The sequence below is a fragment of the Colobus angolensis genome, unplaced genomic scaffold (genome assembly GCF_000951035.1).
Source record: "Colobus angolensis palliatus isolate OR3802 unplaced genomic scaffold, Cang.pa_1.0 Scaffold21, whole genome shotgun sequence".
Lineage (NCBI taxonomy): Eukaryota > Metazoa > Chordata > Mammalia > Primates > Cercopithecidae > Colobus > Colobus angolensis.
Window position 1 is genome coordinate 1456505 of NW_012115266.1, and position 17927 is coordinate 1474431.

Below are 17927 nucleotides of genomic sequence, written 5' to 3' on the forward strand. Positions count from 1 at the left end.
GTGTCAGGGCCTGAGGGTTTGGCCAATAGTGACAGTGCCCGTAGCCCGGCCAGGAGGGCTCTGAAACGGAATTTCTGCTCAAGGAGCTGATTCCCCATGTAGTGATTTCTTTGCATTTGGAGTCCGTTCATCCCAGAGTTCTGCGACCCTTGAACGGACTGCTCTGGGGTCCTCTGCAGGGACCTCCCCCACTTAGCTTTCTGTCAGGGTGGTTTAGAAATCTCCAGGGGGGGCCGGGCGCAGTGGCTCAAGCCTGTAATCCCAGCACTTTGGGAGGCTGAGGCGGGCGGATCACGAGGTCAGGAGATCAAGACCATCCTGGAACAGTGAAACCCCGTCTCTACTAAAAAATACAAAAAACTAGCCAGGTGATGTGGCGGCGCCTGTAGTCCCAGCTACTCGGGAGGCTGAGGCAGGAGAATGGCGTAAACCCGGGAGGCGGAGCTTGCAGTGAGCTGAGATCCGGCCACTGCACTCCAGCCTAGGCAACAGAGCGAGACTCCGTCTCAAAAAAAAAGAAAAAGAAATCTCCAGGGGACCCCCTGTCACTCCCACCCCTAGGGTTTTGGATTTTCCTGGGGCTTATCTCTTGCTACCAAGAGATAAGGCCCCAAGACACCTTAGGTAACATCCAGCACATGTTCGTTTTATTTTTTTTTCCAACCACCTGCCGCCTGTTGATAGTGCGTGTTTATTGCACGCCTGTGATGCCTGTTATTCCATCCAGTTCTGGAGATGGCCCAGACTCCCATCTAGGAAGGTCAGGCCCTGCACTGCCGTGACCTCTCATTAGGATCCCTTTCACCAGTGAGGAAGCTTTCAGACAGATGCAGGCGACTGTCCAAGTCACAGGAAGAGGGAGCGGGGAAGCTGGAATTCAAACCCAGCTCTGCGCCAGCTCTGAAATCTGTGCTTTCTTCAGTGTAGCACTGAGGTCCCCCCACCCCCTGCCCCAGAAGCTTCCGTGAGACAAATGCACGTGAACACCACTGCTTTATCGCCATTTGAACGTCAGGACGGTGGAACGCAGGGCGACTCAGCTTCCTCGTGCAGCTGTGACCCTTGCACTCGGACACACGTTTTCCTTTCTGGTCTGAAAGCTCCATGGTGCCTTGAAAGTGTCCCTGCTGGCCCGTGCCAGGCGTTTGATTCGATTTCTGTGCTGCTTGTTTACACCAATGGCATTTTTGCCATTGGGGCACGGTGGTTCACACCTGTAATCCCAGGACTTTGCGAGGCTGAGGCAGGTGGATCACCTGAGGTCAATAATAGCCGCCAACTCCTCATAACTGGGCTTTGTTTTGGGGCCAGGAGTTGCAGGTGGAAGGCACAATGCCAGGTCAGGGCTAAGCTAAAAAACAAAGCTCTGGATCTTCATAGTCACGCCTTGCGGGTTGTTTGCATGTAAATATTGTTTAATCAGAAAGAAATAAGAAAATAAACTGGCAGAAAAAGGGACATAAACGAAAACTCATTCACAGTTAATGGCTGAATTTGATTTTTTGTTGTTGTTGTTGAGATGGAGTTTTTGCTTCGTTGCCCAGGCTGGAGTGTGATGGTGCTATCTCGGCTCACTGCAACCTCCACCTCCTGGGTTCAAGCAATTCTCCTGCCTCAGCCTCCTGAGTAGCTGGGATTACAGGGGCCCACCACCATGCCTGGCTAATTTTTGTATTTTTTGTAGAGATGAGGTTTCACCATGTTGGCCAGGCTGATCTGAACTGTTGACCTCAGGTGATCCACCCGCCTTGACCTCCCAACGTGCTGGGATTACAGGTGTGAACCACCGTGCCCAGCCTTGATTCTGCTGACTAGAAATAAAAGATTAAGCAGATTAACGGTCTGAATCTCCTGATGACAGCTTGAGCAGGTACCCTGATTCCTGCCTCTTTTTGCGAAGGGTCTGCAGAGGACCCCTTCACATCCTGTTACTTCTCCAGGAAGCCCCTGGACCCTCCAGAGTCATTGAGTGTCCAGCTGAGTTGCTTGCAACCTTGAGGTAGCTCAGGAACGCTGGCTCAGGCCTCTATAAGTGTCTGCAAGAGACAGAATAAAAGTTCCCAGTCATTTTAGCAGAAGCATGCCTGGCTGGGATGCCTGCCAGTTTCCTTGTCTGGGGACTGCTGTCACTGCTGTCACTCAGAAAGCAGTTGGCAGACCTGGGCACTCGGGGCAGGCCTGGCTGCTCTCTTCCTTGAGGTCCCAGGACCCGCAGGCCTGCAGTGGATAGCTGCCTCCGAGCCTTGTGTGTGGAGCTGTTCCTTCATACTTTTCATTCTCTCGTGGGGTTAATGAAGATCTTTTTTTTTTTCTTTTTGAGATTGAGTCTCACTCTGTCCCCCAGGCTGGAGTGCAGTGGTGTGATCTCGGCTCACTGCAACCTCCACCTCCCGGGTTCAAGTGATTCTCCTGCCTCAGCCTCTTGCGTACCTGGGACTGCAGGCACACGCCACCATGCCCAACCAATTTTTGTACTTTTGGTAGAGATGGGGTTTCACCATGTTGGCCAGGCTGGTCTTGAACTCCTGATCTCAAGTGATCCACCCGCCTCGTCCTCCCAAAGTGCTGGGATTACAGACGTGAGCCACTGCACCCGGGCCAGATCTTTAATTTACTCTCTAGTGTAGGCATTCTCTTAAAACTGGATTATATTTAGAAGTGTTGACTGTTTAAAGCCCTTAATAATCTGGGTCTTTGTAAGATTTGTTTCTTTGTACCTCTTAAACCTATTTTGGTAAACTGGGCCATCCCTGGCCTAAATTTAGAAAGGCCGGGTTAAGGGCCAGCGTCTTCCAGCCTCATGGGCCATTCCAGAGCTGCTGTCCTGGAGGGAACTTGCAGTATCTCTGGGCCGCTGCCTTCAAAACTGGAGTCAGGCTGGGCACAGTGACCTGTAATCCCAGCACTTTGGGAGGCTGAGGCAGGAGGATTGCTTGAGCCCAGGAGTTCAAGACCAGCCTAAGCAACATAGTGAGACCCTATCTCTTAAAAAAAAAAAAAAAAAGAATAAAGAATAAAAATGTGGAGTCATGCGTGTTATGTGGTGTTTGTCTCTGAGTCTGTCCCCGACAGCCTTGTAAGGAGCATGTCCTTTCAAAGAAAGCTTTTTGCTAACGTTTTTTATCTAAGTGCCTATATGTCTATATTTTTAAAAATCTCGAATGTGTCATTTATTTGTTTATGCTAAAATATTTATATTTTTGCAAATCAAGTAAGTATATAGGTCCTTTTCTTTCATTAATCTAAATATAGATTATCTAAAAGATGGCTTCTGAAATCCCTAAACCCAAGTTTGCTGATAGGTTAGATGGCCAGAAAAGAGCATATAGGTTTAAAAAAGAGACTACAGTTAAACTCCAGTGCTAGATTTCACGGGTTATAGAAAGATACACATTTTGGAGCAAGAGTATGTAACCTTGAAGACAATTTGTTTTTGTCCACTTAAATATTATGCAGTGTTCAATTCATGGTTTTCTTTTTTTTTTATTTCTTATTTTGAATTAGTTTATTTTCTTTTTTACGTTTTATTTTTATATTGATGGGGTTTTGCCATGTTGCCCAGGCTGGTCTCGAACTCCTGGACTCGAGTGATCCACCCATCTCGGCCTCCCAAAGTGCTGGGATTATAGACTTGAGCCACAGCACCTGGCCAAATTAGTGCTTTTCAAATATTGGGCATACCTTTAGGTTATATATATTGGTGTTTTAATCATTTGAAGCATGCTTAGTTTTTATTTAAAAAATACTTTGCAGTTACCAAAACTAAAACCACAAAATAGCTGTATTTCTGGCCAGGCACAGTGGCACACCTATAATCCCAGCACTGTGGGAGGCCAAGGCAGGTGGATCACCTGAGGTCAGGAGTTCGAGACCAGCCTGGGCAACATGGCAAGACTCCATCTCTACAAAAATACAAAAATTAGTTGGATGTGGTGGTACACACCTGTAATCCCAGCTATTCGGGAGGCTGAGGTGGGAAAATTGCTTGAACCTGGGAGGTGGAGGCTGCAGTGAGCCAAGATCACCACTGCACTCCAGCCTGGGCAACAGAGCGAGACTCTGTCTCAAAAAAAAAAAAAAAAAGCTTCATTTTGTCTCATTTTTAAAGTCCCATCTTTACCATAATATATACTACCTTCCTTCACAAACAAAAACATTTCCTGTATTTAAGTTAAATATTTACATGACCGTTTTACACAGTCTATTTCTTTATTTGTGTTAAGTACTCCTAAGTCAAAAACAAGCTCTTTTGATATAAATACTGGAGGTAATAGTTGTAACAAAATAATTTGAGATTACGATTACATCTAAAAGTAAGTTTGGGAGAAAAAATTCATAAAGAGCTGAAGAAAGTGGCCCAGAATCTCTTGCTCACCTGCCGGGGAGGCGCAAGTCGGCAGGGCATGGCTCTCACGGTGGCCAGGTCCTGGCCTCACAGCATGCCCCCTGCTGTTGGTCTTGAGGTCCTGGAGGAAGCTGTGTCTTTTTCCAGATGACACAAATTGGCCCTGGTTGGTTTCCAGGCCACCAGAGCAGATCAGGCTGAAGGGACCTCTGGGAAGAGAGCAGACAGGCCTGCCCCGGGCACCCGGCTCTGCCAGCTACTTTCGGCGTGATTGGTTTTGGGGCGAGGAGGAGAGAACCCGTGAGTGTTTTAAGAGCTCAGTTCCTGCAAGTGCTCTCCCTCTGACTTTCCCGGCTCTACATGGGGCAGGCTGCTGGACCCTGAAGCACGTGGTGTCTGTGGCGTCACCGGTGGCATTCGGTGGCACCGTGCGACCTCACACACAGCCTCCCTTGTCTGGGTCTGTCTCCGCAGCGACTGCATGTCCAGCCAGACGAAGAACGTGGTCAGCGGTGTGCTGTTTGGCACTGGGCTGTGGGTGGCCCTCATCGTCACCATGCGTTACTCCCTGAAGGTGCTGCTGTCCTACCACGGGTGGATGTTCGCTGAGCACGGCAAGATGAGTCGCGCCACCAAGATCTGGATGGTAATTGTGCATCCCTCTGGCAGTGGAGTGGGGGTGGACGATTTGGCCTTTGGGAAGAAGGACACCCCTGGGACCTTTTCTCCCTCGATGCTTGGTTGGTGACCTGGGCTTCAACCTTGAATGGCTGGAGAGGTTTCAGTCACCATGACACAAAAGCAGGGGCCGAAGAGTGCTTCTCTTTCCTGACGTTAGTGAGATCTGCAGCGTGTTTTATTGAGGTCTGCTGGGTTTGTAGTTAAGGTCATTCATCAAATAAAAGTGCTGTCCATCCGGTTCTTTGTAGCGTTCTTGACTCACTTGTTGTCAGGCATTAAATGGTTACCTTAGCTGACCCCTCGGACAGGCTCCCGTGACTCGGACTTAGCTTCTGGAATGTTCCCCCAGCTTGCCTTGGCCCTTAGCCCAAGGGTCCTTTATTTAAGGTAATGGCTTTGCCATATATGTGGATGCTTGTCCAAATTTCATGATTTAAATGTTTTTCTTTTTTATTTTTATTTTATTTTATTTTTATTTTTTTGAGATGGGGTTTCACTCTTGTTGCCCAGGCTGGAGTGCAATGGTGCGATCTCAGCTCATGCAAACTCCGCCTCCCAGGTTCAAGCAGTTCTTCTGCCTCAGCCTCCCAGGGTGCTGGGATTACGGGCATGCACCACCACGCCTGCCTAATTTTGTATTTTTAGTAGAGACAGGGTTTTACCATGTTGGTCAGGCTGGTCTTAACTCCTGACATCAGGTGATCCTGTCTTGGCCTCTCAAAGTGCTGGGATTACAGGTGTGAACCACCGCACCCAGCTTTTTTTTTTCTTTTTGAGACAGGGTCTTGCTCCATTGCCCAGGCTGGAGTGCAGTGGCATGATCACAGCTCACTGCAGCCTCGACTTCCTAGGCTCAAGTGATTTTCCCGCCTCAGCCTCCTGAGTAGCTGGGACTATAGGCGCACACCACCATGGCTGGCTAATTTTTGTATTTTTAATAGAGACGGGGTTTCGTTGGCCAGGCTGGTCTCAAACTCTTGAGCTCAAGTGATCTGCCCACCTCGACCTCCCAAAGTGTTGGGATTACAGGCGTGAGCCATCAAACCCGGGCTCAATTTAAATGTTTTTGTGGGAACTGGGCACGGTCGCTCATGGCTGTAATCCCAGCACTTTTGGAGGCCAAGCCCGGTGAACCACCTGAGCTCAGGAGTTTGAGACCAGCCTGGGGAACATGGTGAAACTCCATCTCTACTAAAAGTACAAAAATTAGCCAGGCAAATTAGCCAGGCATGGAGGTGCATGCCTGTAATCCTAGCTACTCAAGAGGCCAAGGTGGGAGGATTGCTTGAGCCCAGGAGGTCAAGGCTGTAGTGAGCTGTGGTTGCGTCCAGCCTAGGCAACAGAGCCAGACCCTGTCTCAAAAAAAAAAAAAAAAAAAAAATTATGGGCTTAGTTTTTCTGAAAATAAACCCTCCAAGATGGGCATCATCTCTGGACTTTCGAGGCCTCCATCTGGGGGCTGGGGCCCCTGTGACCCCCTGCAGGTGGGCATGTGCCCCGTGTACCATCTGCCCATTGTAGTCATGGCCCTGGGCCTTGGGCTTTGCTCGGCACCTCAAGCCCATCCTGGGTCTTTGGGGCTGGACGTGTATAAAGAAACATCTGCTTTATTCACCCCTGTCTTGCCAAGTGGCCTAAATGGTTCTAATGGAGCAGGTAATCATGAGAACATTTTCTGCAGAATCTTTCTCGAAGGAGGCTGCTCCATGGGTCTGCGAAGCCATGGGTCTGCTTTGGTTTTCTCTCTGCCCTGACCTTGGCCCCGGGGCCATTCTGCTCAGTTGCCTCTGGGTAGCCCCCACAGTGGTGCCTGCCTGGACTGGGCTGCTGTCCCAGCCTCTGGGGAGCCTTGTGAGAGAAGTGTGGGAGTCACCGCAGTGCCCACCACACACCGGGACTCCACTCTTGCCAAACACATTTTTTTGTTGTTGTTTTTTTTGAGACAGCAGCTTGCTCTGTCACCTAGGCTGGAGTGCAGTGGTGCGTTCTCGGCTCATTACAACCTCCACCCCGCCGGGCTCAAGTGATTCTCTCACCTCAGCCTCCACAGTAGCTGGGACCACAGGCACACACCACCATGCCCGGATAATTTTTTGTATTTTTAATAGAGACAGGGTTTCGCCATGTTGGCCAGGTGATCTCGAGTTCCTGGGCTCAAACGATCCACCCTCCTCAGCCTCCCAAAGTACTGGGATTACAGGCGTGAGCCACCGCACCCAGTCAAACCAATTTTTTCTCTCAAATCAGTTTTCTGCCATTTGGATATAAAGTTTCTGATTTCTAGAGAAGCAGAATTTAACACCTAGAAGAGACTCAGGGGTGGTTCCCACGCTTGGCAAAGCAGGCTAAAGGGCACTCCCTCTGGTGGGTTCGCAGCTGAGGTTCCGCTGAGTCCCAACGCCCTGTGGTACCAGGACTCCCCACCTGGGCCCGAGGACTGCCTTTGTTTTGGTCGGCATTGAGGTGACTGGTTATTATACAGACTTGATCATCCAGCCTAAAGCCAAGGGCCACAAATGTGCCCTCTGGGAGGCTTGGCAATGACTGAAGGAAAGATACTGCTTCCCCTCGGCTTGGCTCAGGGTCAGGCACGTTGACCCTCCTCACTGTTCCTAGAGCCTGGAGCCCATCCCTAAACTAAGGGCCTTGCAGAAGGAGGTGGGGTGAGACTCACCCTAGGTACAGAAGCACAGTTCAGGTCCTGGCCAGTCACGACGCTGGCAGCGACATCTCACGGCCTCCGTCAGGCTTGGCTTTGATTCCACGTGGTTTGTTTGTTTGTTTGTTTTTGTTTTGCTTTTTAACATAGGGTCTCACTGTGTTGCCCAGGCTGGAGTGCAGTGGGGTGATCACGGCCCACTGCAGCATCACCCTCCTAGGCTCAATCAATCCTTTCGCCTCAGCCTCCCAAGTAGCTGGGACAACAAGCACATGCCACCACACCTGGCTAATTTTTTGTATTTTTTTTGTAGAGATGGGGTTTTGCCATGTTGCCCAGGTTTTTATTGGCATGGAGGGTGGGATTATATGCTCATTTGCTAGAACCCGTAAGTATGGGGCAGGTAAAAGATGGACCAGATGAAAAATAAATCGACACAGAAAATCAGTAAGTGGTTGACATGTTGTGCACACTGGACAAGTGGCTTTGGATCTTGAACATAGCCTTGTCTTTGAAATTGTAATTCTCGCATCCAAGTACTAGCCAGGCCCGACCCTGCTTGGCTTCTGAGATCAGACAAGAACAGGTGCGTTCAGGGTGGTATGGCAGTAGACTGAAAATATAATTCTCTCTCTTCAGGGTATGGTCAAGATCTTTTCAGGCCGAAAACCCATGTTGTACAGCTTCCAGACATCGCTGCCTCGCCTGCCGGTCCCGGCTGTCAAAGACACTGTGAATAGGGTAGGTGTGGCTTAGGCCTCACACTGAAATGTCAGCCATCTGTGGATTAAGGCTTAGGTCTTAATTATGATGAACTAGGTCACCGTCATTTGACTCAAGTAGCCTTCAGTGGTGTGCCTGGTAGGGTTCTCATAGGAAGTCTTTTTTTTTTTTTTTTCCATTGCATCACTGCTGCATCTTAGGTGTTTTTTAAAAAGTTTTAAGTTTCATAGAGAAGCTGCTTGGTGCATTTTTTAAAGCTTTATTTTTATTTTATTTTATTTTATTTTATTTTTTTGTGATGAACTCTCCCTCTGTCATCCAGACTGGAATGCAATGGTGCACTCTCAGCTCACTGCAACCCCCACCTCCTGGGTTCAAGTGATTCTTCTGCCCCAGCCTCCCGAGTAGCTGGGATTACAGGCACCCGCCACCATGCCCGGCTAATTTTTGTATTTTTAGTAGAGATGGGGTTTTGCCATGTTGGCCAGGCTGGTCTCAAACTCCTGACCTCAAGTGATCCACCCGCCTCAGCCTCCTAAAGTTCTGGGATTACAGGCGTGAGCCACTGCGCCCGACCAGTTTTTGCTATTTTACATAATTGCTAAATACAACATTGTATTAAATGATTGTAGTCACTCCCCATTCTTCCCTCCCCCCACCTAGTAACTTCTATTCTACTTTCTGTCTCTGTGGATTTGCCAATCTGAGGGACCTCATATAAGTGGCATCATATCATATTTGTCCTTCTGTGACTAGCTTCTCTCACTCAGCATAACGTCTTCAAGGTTCATCCACATAGCAGCCTGAGTCAGAATTTCCTTCTTTCTTACGGCTGAATAGTATTCCATTGTACGGCTAGACCATATTTTATTCATCCATTCATCTGTTGCTGGGTGGTGAATGTTTTTGATCTGATTGGTGAGGGTCCTCCAGTTGAGGGTGGGGTGATTGTCAGCCTCCAGCCGGTCTGAAGACAGGTTTTTTCTTGACACCCCAGGCCCACTTCAAAGCCAGGCCCCTAGGGGCAAGGCACTACCTAGAAAGCCTGTCATTTCATCCTCAAAACTACTCATTTCTTTTTCTTTTTTTTTTTTTTTTGAGACAGGGTCTCGCTCTGTTGCCCAGGCTAGAGTGCAGTGGCGCGATCTTGGCTCACTGCAGCCTTGACCTCCTGGGCTCAAATGATCCTCCCACTTCAGCCTCCTGAGTAGCTGAGACTACAGGTGCATGCCACCACACATGGCAATTTTTTTTTTTTTTTTTTTTTTTTTTGAGACAGGGTCTCGCTCTGTTGCCCAGGCTAGAGTGCAGTGGCGCGATCTTGGCTCACTGCAGCCTTGACCTCCTGGGCTCAAATGATCCTCCCACTTCAGCCTCCTGAGTAGCTGAGACTACAGGTGCATGCCACCACACATGGCAATTTTTTTTTTTTTTTTTTTTTTTTTTGAGATGGAGTCTTACTCTGTCACCCAGGCTGGAGTGCAGTGGTGTGATCCTGGCTCACTGCAAGCTCCGCCTCCTGGGTTCACGCCATTCTCCTGCCTCAGCCTCCCGAGTAGCTGTGACTACAGGTGCCCACTACCACGCCAGGCTAATTTTTTTGCATTTTTAGTAGAGACGGGGTTTCACCGTGTTAGCCAGGATGGTCTCAATCTCCTGACCTTGTGATCCCCCTGCCTTGGCCTCCCAAAGTGCTGGGATTACAGGCATGAGCCACCATACCTGGCCCTATTTTTTTTTTGTTTTTGTTTTGTTGTGGAGAGGGAGTTTCACTATCTTGTCCAGGCTGGTGTTGAACTCCTGGGCTCAAGTGATCTACCTGCTTTGGACTTTTTTTTTTTTTTTTCTTTAATTGAACAAAAGGGGAGGGAGCAGCTCCATTTCTTTCTTTTTGAAAAAATTATGGTAAAATGTACGCAACATGAATCGTACTGTTTTAACCATTTTCAAGTATACAGTTCAGGGGCACTGAGTACATTTATAATGTCACGCAGCCCTCACTGCTGTCTCATTCCTAGACCTTTCATCACCCAGAGGCTCATAGCCACTAAGCAGTCACTCCCTGTCCTTCTACCTCCCTCTCCCAGCCCCTCGGAACCACGAATCTCCTGTTTGTCTCTATGGATTTACCTGTTCTGGACATTTCACATAAATGGAATCATGTGGCCTTTTGTGACTGGCAGGTCGTTAAGGTTCACCTGTGTTGTAGCGTGGATGAACTTCATCCGTTTTTGTGACTGAATAATATTCCGTCGTATGGAAGGACCACAGTGTATTGACCTGTTCACCCGCTGTTGGGGACATAGCCAGGAGCGGAATTACTGGGTCATGGGAATTCCGTGGTAACTCGTTGAGGAACCACCAGACCCTCACGCAGCTCCACCATTTTGCATTCTAACCAGCAGTGCATGGGTGCTTTTGTTTTTGCACATCCTGGGACCCCATTTTAAAAACTATAATAAACAGAAACTTCTCGGGGTAAGGGTTTGAATCCAGGATTGGTTACTGAGTCCCTGAGGGTCTGAATCCAGCCTTGGTTATTGAGTCCCTGTTAGCCTTGGTAAGTTTCTTCCCATCTCTGCTCTTTTTTTTTTTTTTTTTTTTTTGCTCTGTTGCCAGGTTAGGGTGCAGTGGTGTGATCTCAGCTCACTGCAGCCTCCATCTCCCAGGTTCAAACAATTCTCCTGCCTCAGTCACCCGAGTAGCTGGAATTACAGGTGTGTGCCACTATGCCTGGCTTATTTTTGTATTTTTAGTAGAGACAGGATTTCACTATGTTGGCCAGGCTGGTCTCAAAACTCCTGACCTCAAGTGATCCGCCCACCTCGGCCTCCCAAAGTACTGGAATTACAGGCGTGAGCCACCGTGGCTGGCCTGCCCCATCTCTCCTCTTCTGTACCCACGCTTGCGAATCAGGGCTGACAACGGCCCCTGTTCCACTGGCAGGGTGGGGTGAGGGTGAGATGCTTGACCTTCAGTGACCTCTGTCTGTGTTGCGTAGCTCAGGGTTCCGCTTCAGCTCATTCAGGGCATGATTTTCTGTCTCATTCACGGGCATTTTACTTTGAATAAGCCTCAATATGCTTGACAACTGTCCCACGCCCTTTCTGTGGGAGACAGAGTCTCACTCTCTTGCCCGGGCTGGAATGCAATGACACCATCCTAGCTCACTGCAGCCTTGAATTCCTGGCCCAAGTGATCCTTCTGCCTTAGCCTCCCAAGTAGTTGGGGCCACAGGTGTGCACCACTATGCCTGCAAAAATTTTTTTTGTAGAGATGGGGTCTTGCCATGTTGCCCAGACTGGTCTTGAACTCCTGGGCTGAAACAGTCCTCCTGATTTGGCCTCCCAAAGTACTGGGGTTACAGTCATGAGCCACCGTACCTGGCCACAGCTGGCGCTTGTAAGGGAGTGGGGTCTTACTTTCCAACGTACAGGGAGGGATCCTAGAGAGATTACTGTTTCACCAAGACTTTGGTTTTTACAGCAGACAACTTGTTGGATTAAAATATTTCATGGCAGATTGTGGGGTTAGCAACAGTTTTACTTGTTGTTGCTGTTGTTGGGGGAGACAGCATCTCACCCAGGCTGGAATGCAGTGGTGTGATCATGGCTCACTGCAGCTTTGAACTCCTAGGCCCAAGTGATCCTCCCACCTCAGCCTTCCAAGTAGCTGGGACCACAGACATGTGCCACCACGCCCAGCTAATTTTTGTATTTTTTTTTTTGCAGAGACGGGGTCTCACTCTGTTGCCCAGGCTGGTCCTGAACTGGTCAAGATTGCTTGGGCTCAAGCACTCTTCACATGTCAGCCTCTCAAAGTGCTGGGATTACAGGTGTGAGCTACCGCACCTGACCAGTGTCACTTTCTGTAAGAGCTTGCTTAGGTGTGTGGCAGAAGCTTTTGAGTGTCTTTTTAAACAATTGCTCTCTGTGTTTCCATCTCTGAGCATTTGTTCAACCAAAGTAGCACATGTGAAAGGATGAGGTGGGGTGGGGGCTGAAAACCCTGAACCTGAGGCCCTGGCATTGGCCTGGTTCCGGGACCTATTCCAGCCCCTCCTTCCCATCCTGCTGCCTGAGCACCTGCCCGGCCCCAGCACCTAGCTCTCAGCATGACTCTGCCCCATCTCGTGGTCACCATCACAGGTCATCAAAGCTTACTTAGGTCAGAACAGCTCTTTTATTAAGGGCCAAATAATAGATAAGAGACATTCTTGAAATTTCCTTGTTAACTTTTCTTGTCAACTCTAGAATTTATTTTAAATTCTAAAAATTTAATGGTGGCTTTCTGGTGATGCAGGATTTGGGACACTTTTAAAACTAATAAAGGAAGAAAAAGTTTAATTGTTAAATTATCGTGACCCTATGACACCATTTACATTGAAGGGAGTTAACCTGTCTAAGGACTGCTAAGACCAACTTGGGGGAAGAGTCTAAACTTTTTTTTTTTTTTTTTGAGATAGGGTCTCACTCTGTTGCCCAGGCTGAGGTGCAGTGGCATGTCATGGCTCACTGCAGCCTCGACCTTCTGGGCTCAAGCGATCCTCCCACCTCAACCCCTCACGTAGCTGGGACCACAGACATGCACCACCATGCCCAGCTAATTTTTGTCTTGTTTTTTGTAGAGATGGGGTTTCACCATGTTGCCTAGGTTGGTCTTGAACTCCTGAGCTCAAGCAATTCACTGGCCTTGACCTCCCAAAATGCTGGGATTACAAACATGAGCCACCATGCCCAGCCTAAAACCTCTTCAATGTGTTAGAACTTCTCCTAAGGCACAGGTGAGGCAACCATAGGCTTTGATTAATGTGTTTTAACTTGGGTGATTTTTTTTTTTCCCGATAATCCCAGTATCTAGAGTCGGTGAGGCCTCTTATGAAGGAAGAAGACTTCAAACGGATGACGGCACTTGCTCAAGACTTTGCTGTCAGTCTTGGACCAAGATTACAGTGGTATTTGAAGTTAAAATCCTGGTGGGCTACAAATTACGTAAGTCTGTATACACAGTTTTTCCTGATGAAATTTTTCTGTATGAAGACGCTAATTCTGAGGGGCAGGGATCACAGGGCTGAAACGACAGCTGTGATTAGCCAAAATCACACCTTAGAAAGTTCCAGCTATGGTTTACCTGCGTGCAGCACGGGGTGTGTGTTAGGACTGATGTGTAGTTACAGTGACAGTTTCTTGATTTTTGGATTTTTTGTAGAGACAGGGTCTCACTATGTTGACCATGCTGGTCTCAAGCTCCTGGGCTCAAGTGATCTTCCCACCTTGGCCTCACAAAGTGGTGGGATCACGGGCATGAGCCACCACACCCAGCCTACAGTGACAGTTTTACCCTGAGTGCAGGTGCATCATCACAATGCTGTGTTTTGCACACAGGAGCCCTCTCCCTCTCCCTCTTCCCCGGGGACTCCTCTTGTGAGCTGTTTCTCCTGCAGCAGTGCCACGCTGTCCCAGAGACCTGCTCCTATCCTCCTCTGTAGTTTATTTTTATTCCAAGGGCATCCTTCCTGAGCTCGCTGGTGGATGCAGGGATGGTGTGGGATGCTTGCTGGGATTGAGTGTGGCTCAGTGGTCCCAGGAGCATCTCCTCCAACCAAGTGTCTTAGCTGGCGCCCTGTATCTGGGGAGCTGGCTGGGCTTCCATGTGCTGGGAGGGTGAGAGCAGGCCTCTGGCAGACGAAGCAAGGGAGGGAGTGTAGCTTTGAGGAACAACTAACACAGAAGAGAAGGTGTCCCAAATGACCCTGACAGAACCAGCAGGTGGTGCAGAAGTCACATCGTGGGTGGATAGGCAGTGTCTGGAGGGGTCTCCCGAGCCTCAGGGGGCCGGGCATGTTTGCTGGCTGCACGGGTGTGCTGGACTGGTAAACATCAGCTCTCTGCACAGCTCTCCGCACACGAGACCCTTGCACGGCCACTGCTCTGTAGTTACGTGTGTTTCAGCACAAAGCTGGAAAGGAAGCCATCTCTGGGTCCAGCAGGCTGTGAAGGGACAGCAGCTGTGAGGTGGCTGGAGGCACTGCCCGGGGTGGCTTCAGGATGCATGTGCCAGGGAACAGGGACAACACCCGTGGAACGCCAGGTTAGTGCCATGGACTAGACCGAGACGGTGGCTTCTTCAGGGAGACCTGGGAAGCAGGAAGACGAGAAGCAGTCTCTGGAGCAATTTTGCATAACATTGTTTTTTGTTGTTGTTGTTTTCTTTTCTTTTCTTTTCTTTTTGAGGTGGAGCCTCGCCCTGTCGCCCAGGCTGGAGTGCAGTGGGGCGATCCCAGCTCACTGCAACCTCCGCCTCCCAGGTTCAAGTGATTCTCCTGCCTCAGCCTCCTGAGTAGCTGGGATTACAGGCGCCCGCCACCACCCCCAGCTAATTTTTGTATTTTTAGTAGAGATGGAGTTTCGTCACGTTGGCCAGGCAGGTCCGGAACTCCTCACCTCAAGTGATCAGCCCGCCTCAGTCTCCCAAAGTGCTGGGATTACAGGCGTGAGTCACCGCACCCGGCCTTTGTTTCTGTTTTCTTTTATTTGAGAAAAGGTGGCTGGGATGCAGTGGCACAATCGTAGCTCAGTGTTGCCTGCAACCCCTGGGCTCAAGTGACCCTCCTGCCTTAGCCTCCCAAGTAGCTGAGACTCCAGGCGTGAGCCACCACACCTGGCTAATTTCTTACATTTTTTTTGGAGAGATGGGACCTTGCAATGTTGCCCAGGCTGGCTTCAAACTCCTGGCATCAAGCGATCCTCCTGTCTCAGCCTCCCAGAGTGCTGAGATTACAGGTGTGAGCCACCATGCCCAGCCCACAGTACTGGTTTTTAGAACATGTTAGCAGTCAAACATTGATGATTTACTTTCCATCTGGTCTTTTAAACATTTTTAAAATTTTTATTTTATTTATTATTTTTATTTTTAATGTAGAGCTAGAGCCTTGCTATGTTGCCTAGCCTGGTCTCGAACTCCTCGTCTCAAGCAATCCTCCCACTTCGGCTTTTTTTTTCCCTTTTGAACCATCTACAGAACGAAGGTGATGTACCTTCTTTCTGCTCGTCTCAACTTAAAATGAACACTTTTCGTTTCCCATGGTGTCGCATGCCGTCTAGTTAGGACTGCGTTCCCTGTTCTGGAATGGCCTCCGTTAGATGCCAAAATGTCTACCAAAAGCACTGCCTGCCCTTCCCCGCGGCTCTGGGCTGCTGCCAGGGAGCCTGCCTGGCCCCTGCTGAGCCTGCGGGTTTGTCTCCACTAGGTGAGCGACTGGTGGGAGGAATACATCTACCTCCGAGGACGAGGTCCGCTCATGGTGAACAGCAACTACTACGCCATGGTGAGTGCCCCTGCCCGGGCTGCTGTCTAACGAGGACGGTGGGGCGGCGGGTCTGTCCACAGAGGTGGCGTCTTCACAGGCCTGTGGACGGCCTGGGAAAGCTCTGGGGACTGGCTCGTGCTCCTCTCTGTCCTGCTTCCAGGCTGGAGAACCCTGTGAGTACCCTTCAGTATTAGCCTAGTAGCCCAGGGTGCTCTGCTACTGCAGGGGGATTTGGGCTGCAAAAATAAGTTTCTGGCAAACAGGAATTCCTCACTGTGCTGTACCTGTCCTGCTGTTTTTTTGTTTTGTTTTGTTTTGAGATGGAGCTTTGCTCTTGTCCACCAGGCTGGAGTGCAATGGCACGATCTTGGCTCACTGCAGCCTCAGCCTCCCAGGTTCAAGTGATTCTCCTGCCTCAGCCTCCCAAGTAGCTGGGATTACAGGTGCCCACCAACACACCTGGCTAATTTTTTTGTATTTTTAGTAGAGATGGGGTTTCGCCATGTTAGCCAGGCTGGTCTCGAACTCCTGACCTCACGTGATCCACCAGCCTCAGCCTCCCTAAGTGCTGGGATTATAGGTGTGAGCCACCATGCCCAGCCTGTCCTGCTGTTTTTATGACTTAGCACTGGAAGTTGGTGCCACAGCGGCCTTAAGATCCCTGCAGAACCCCTAGAGCTCAGGGACAGTGGGTTGGCCAAGATCCTGCCACCAGTGCACTACGCCTCACCCTACTGTTTTCTGAGATGCCAAAGGGGTGTGCATCAATGGTAGTTTCTGGTTTCCTGGGCTTTGTCTTTCAAAGCATGGATGGTTAGAAGGCTCCTCAATTTGGGTTCTCGACCACTGCTTTAATAACTGGCAAATAGAACTCTTCTCTTTCTTTTTCCTTCCATTCCTTCACTTCCTTTTATTTTTTCCCTTGTTTTTTTATCATTTTTCTTTTTCTTTTTTCTCCCCTTTTTTTTTTGAGATGGAGTCTTGCTCTGTCGCCGAGGCTGGAGTACAGTGGTGCAATTCATCTCACTGCAACCTCTGCCTCCCCGGTTCCAGCAATTCTCCTGCCTCAGCCTCCTGAGTAGCTGGGATTACAGGCACCTGCCACAACGCCTGGCTCATTTTTGTATTTTTAGTAGAAATGGGGTTTCGCCATGTTGGACAGTCTCATCTCAAACTCCTGACCTCAGGTGATCCGTGCGGCTCAGCCTCCCAAAGTGCTGGGATTACAGGCGTGAGCCACCGCACCCGGCCTATCATTTGCTTTTTCTTTCTGTTTTTCTTCATTTCAAAATTTTCCTTTCTTTTAACTTTTTTTCCCCCATCTGAAATAATCTCAGATGGAAAGAAAAACTGTCAGTGTAGTCCGTAGAACTTCCTTTCCTGCTCTGTTTGGAAGTGAGCTGTTTATCTGATGCCCTTCCCCCCAGGAGACGCGTGTTCATTTCCTACAAACAGAGGCACTTTCTACATCACTGGGGACACGGTGTGGACATAGACTCTTCCAAAATGTAGGTTAGACCTGTGCTCCTTGGCCTTTTCTTCCAATTGTGGAAAATGTAGACATTTGGAACAGGGTCTCAAAATTTAGAAAGCTGCAGGCACAGCGCCGTATAAACAATTATTTCAACCTTTCATTGTGTCTCATCCAGAAAACTTCCTGATTGTCTAATTGCTCCCTGACTAATTTTTGCTTTCCTTTCTCTGTGTTATATGAGGGTATTTGGTGCAAATAGTTATCTTTAATAGCTCAAGAGTTTTGGAGGACTTCCGTTCTCATAAAACATTTACAAAGTAAAAGACAGTGTAGAAAATCAAACTACCATTTATTTTGTAGCATTGCAGACGTAACTGAATACATCTCTGGAAATATTTTGACAGCGTGCAGGATGTGCTGTGATGTATTTAAATTTGCTTATCTTTCCCTATGCAAATTCTCTCCATGTCACCTTTTTCGCTTTTCAGGATCTGCTGTATGTCCTTCCAACTCACATTCAGGCAGCAAGAGCCGGCAACGCCATCCACGCTATCCTGCTTTACAGGCGCAAGCTGGACCGGGAGGAAATCAAACCAGTAGGCACACAAACTGCTTTAAAAAAATTCTTTTCGCCAGGCACAGTGGCTCAAGCCTGTAATCCCAGCACTTTGGGAGGCCGAGATGGGCGGATCACAAGGTCAGGAGATCGAGACCATCCTGGCTAACACAGTGAAAC

At 49.0% G+C, this 17927-nt stretch overlaps 1 protein-coding gene across 1 annotated transcript in view; it reads left to right on the top strand.

The window, feature by feature from the left end:
* CPT1A (carnitine palmitoyltransferase 1A (liver)) overlaps positions 1-17927 on the top strand; it is an 87435-nt gene that overhangs the window by 31539 nt on the left and 37969 nt on the right. The window contains exons 4-8 of the mRNA XM_011942316.1: positions 4820-4991; positions 8325-8426; positions 13262-13399; positions 15658-15735; positions 17680-17787. Of these exons, the coding sequence (XP_011797706.1) occupies positions 4820-4991; positions 8325-8426; positions 13262-13399; positions 15658-15735; positions 17680-17787 (598 nt within the window). The remainder of the gene's footprint in view (positions 1-4819; positions 4992-8324; positions 8427-13261; positions 13400-15657; positions 15736-17679; positions 17788-17927) is intronic.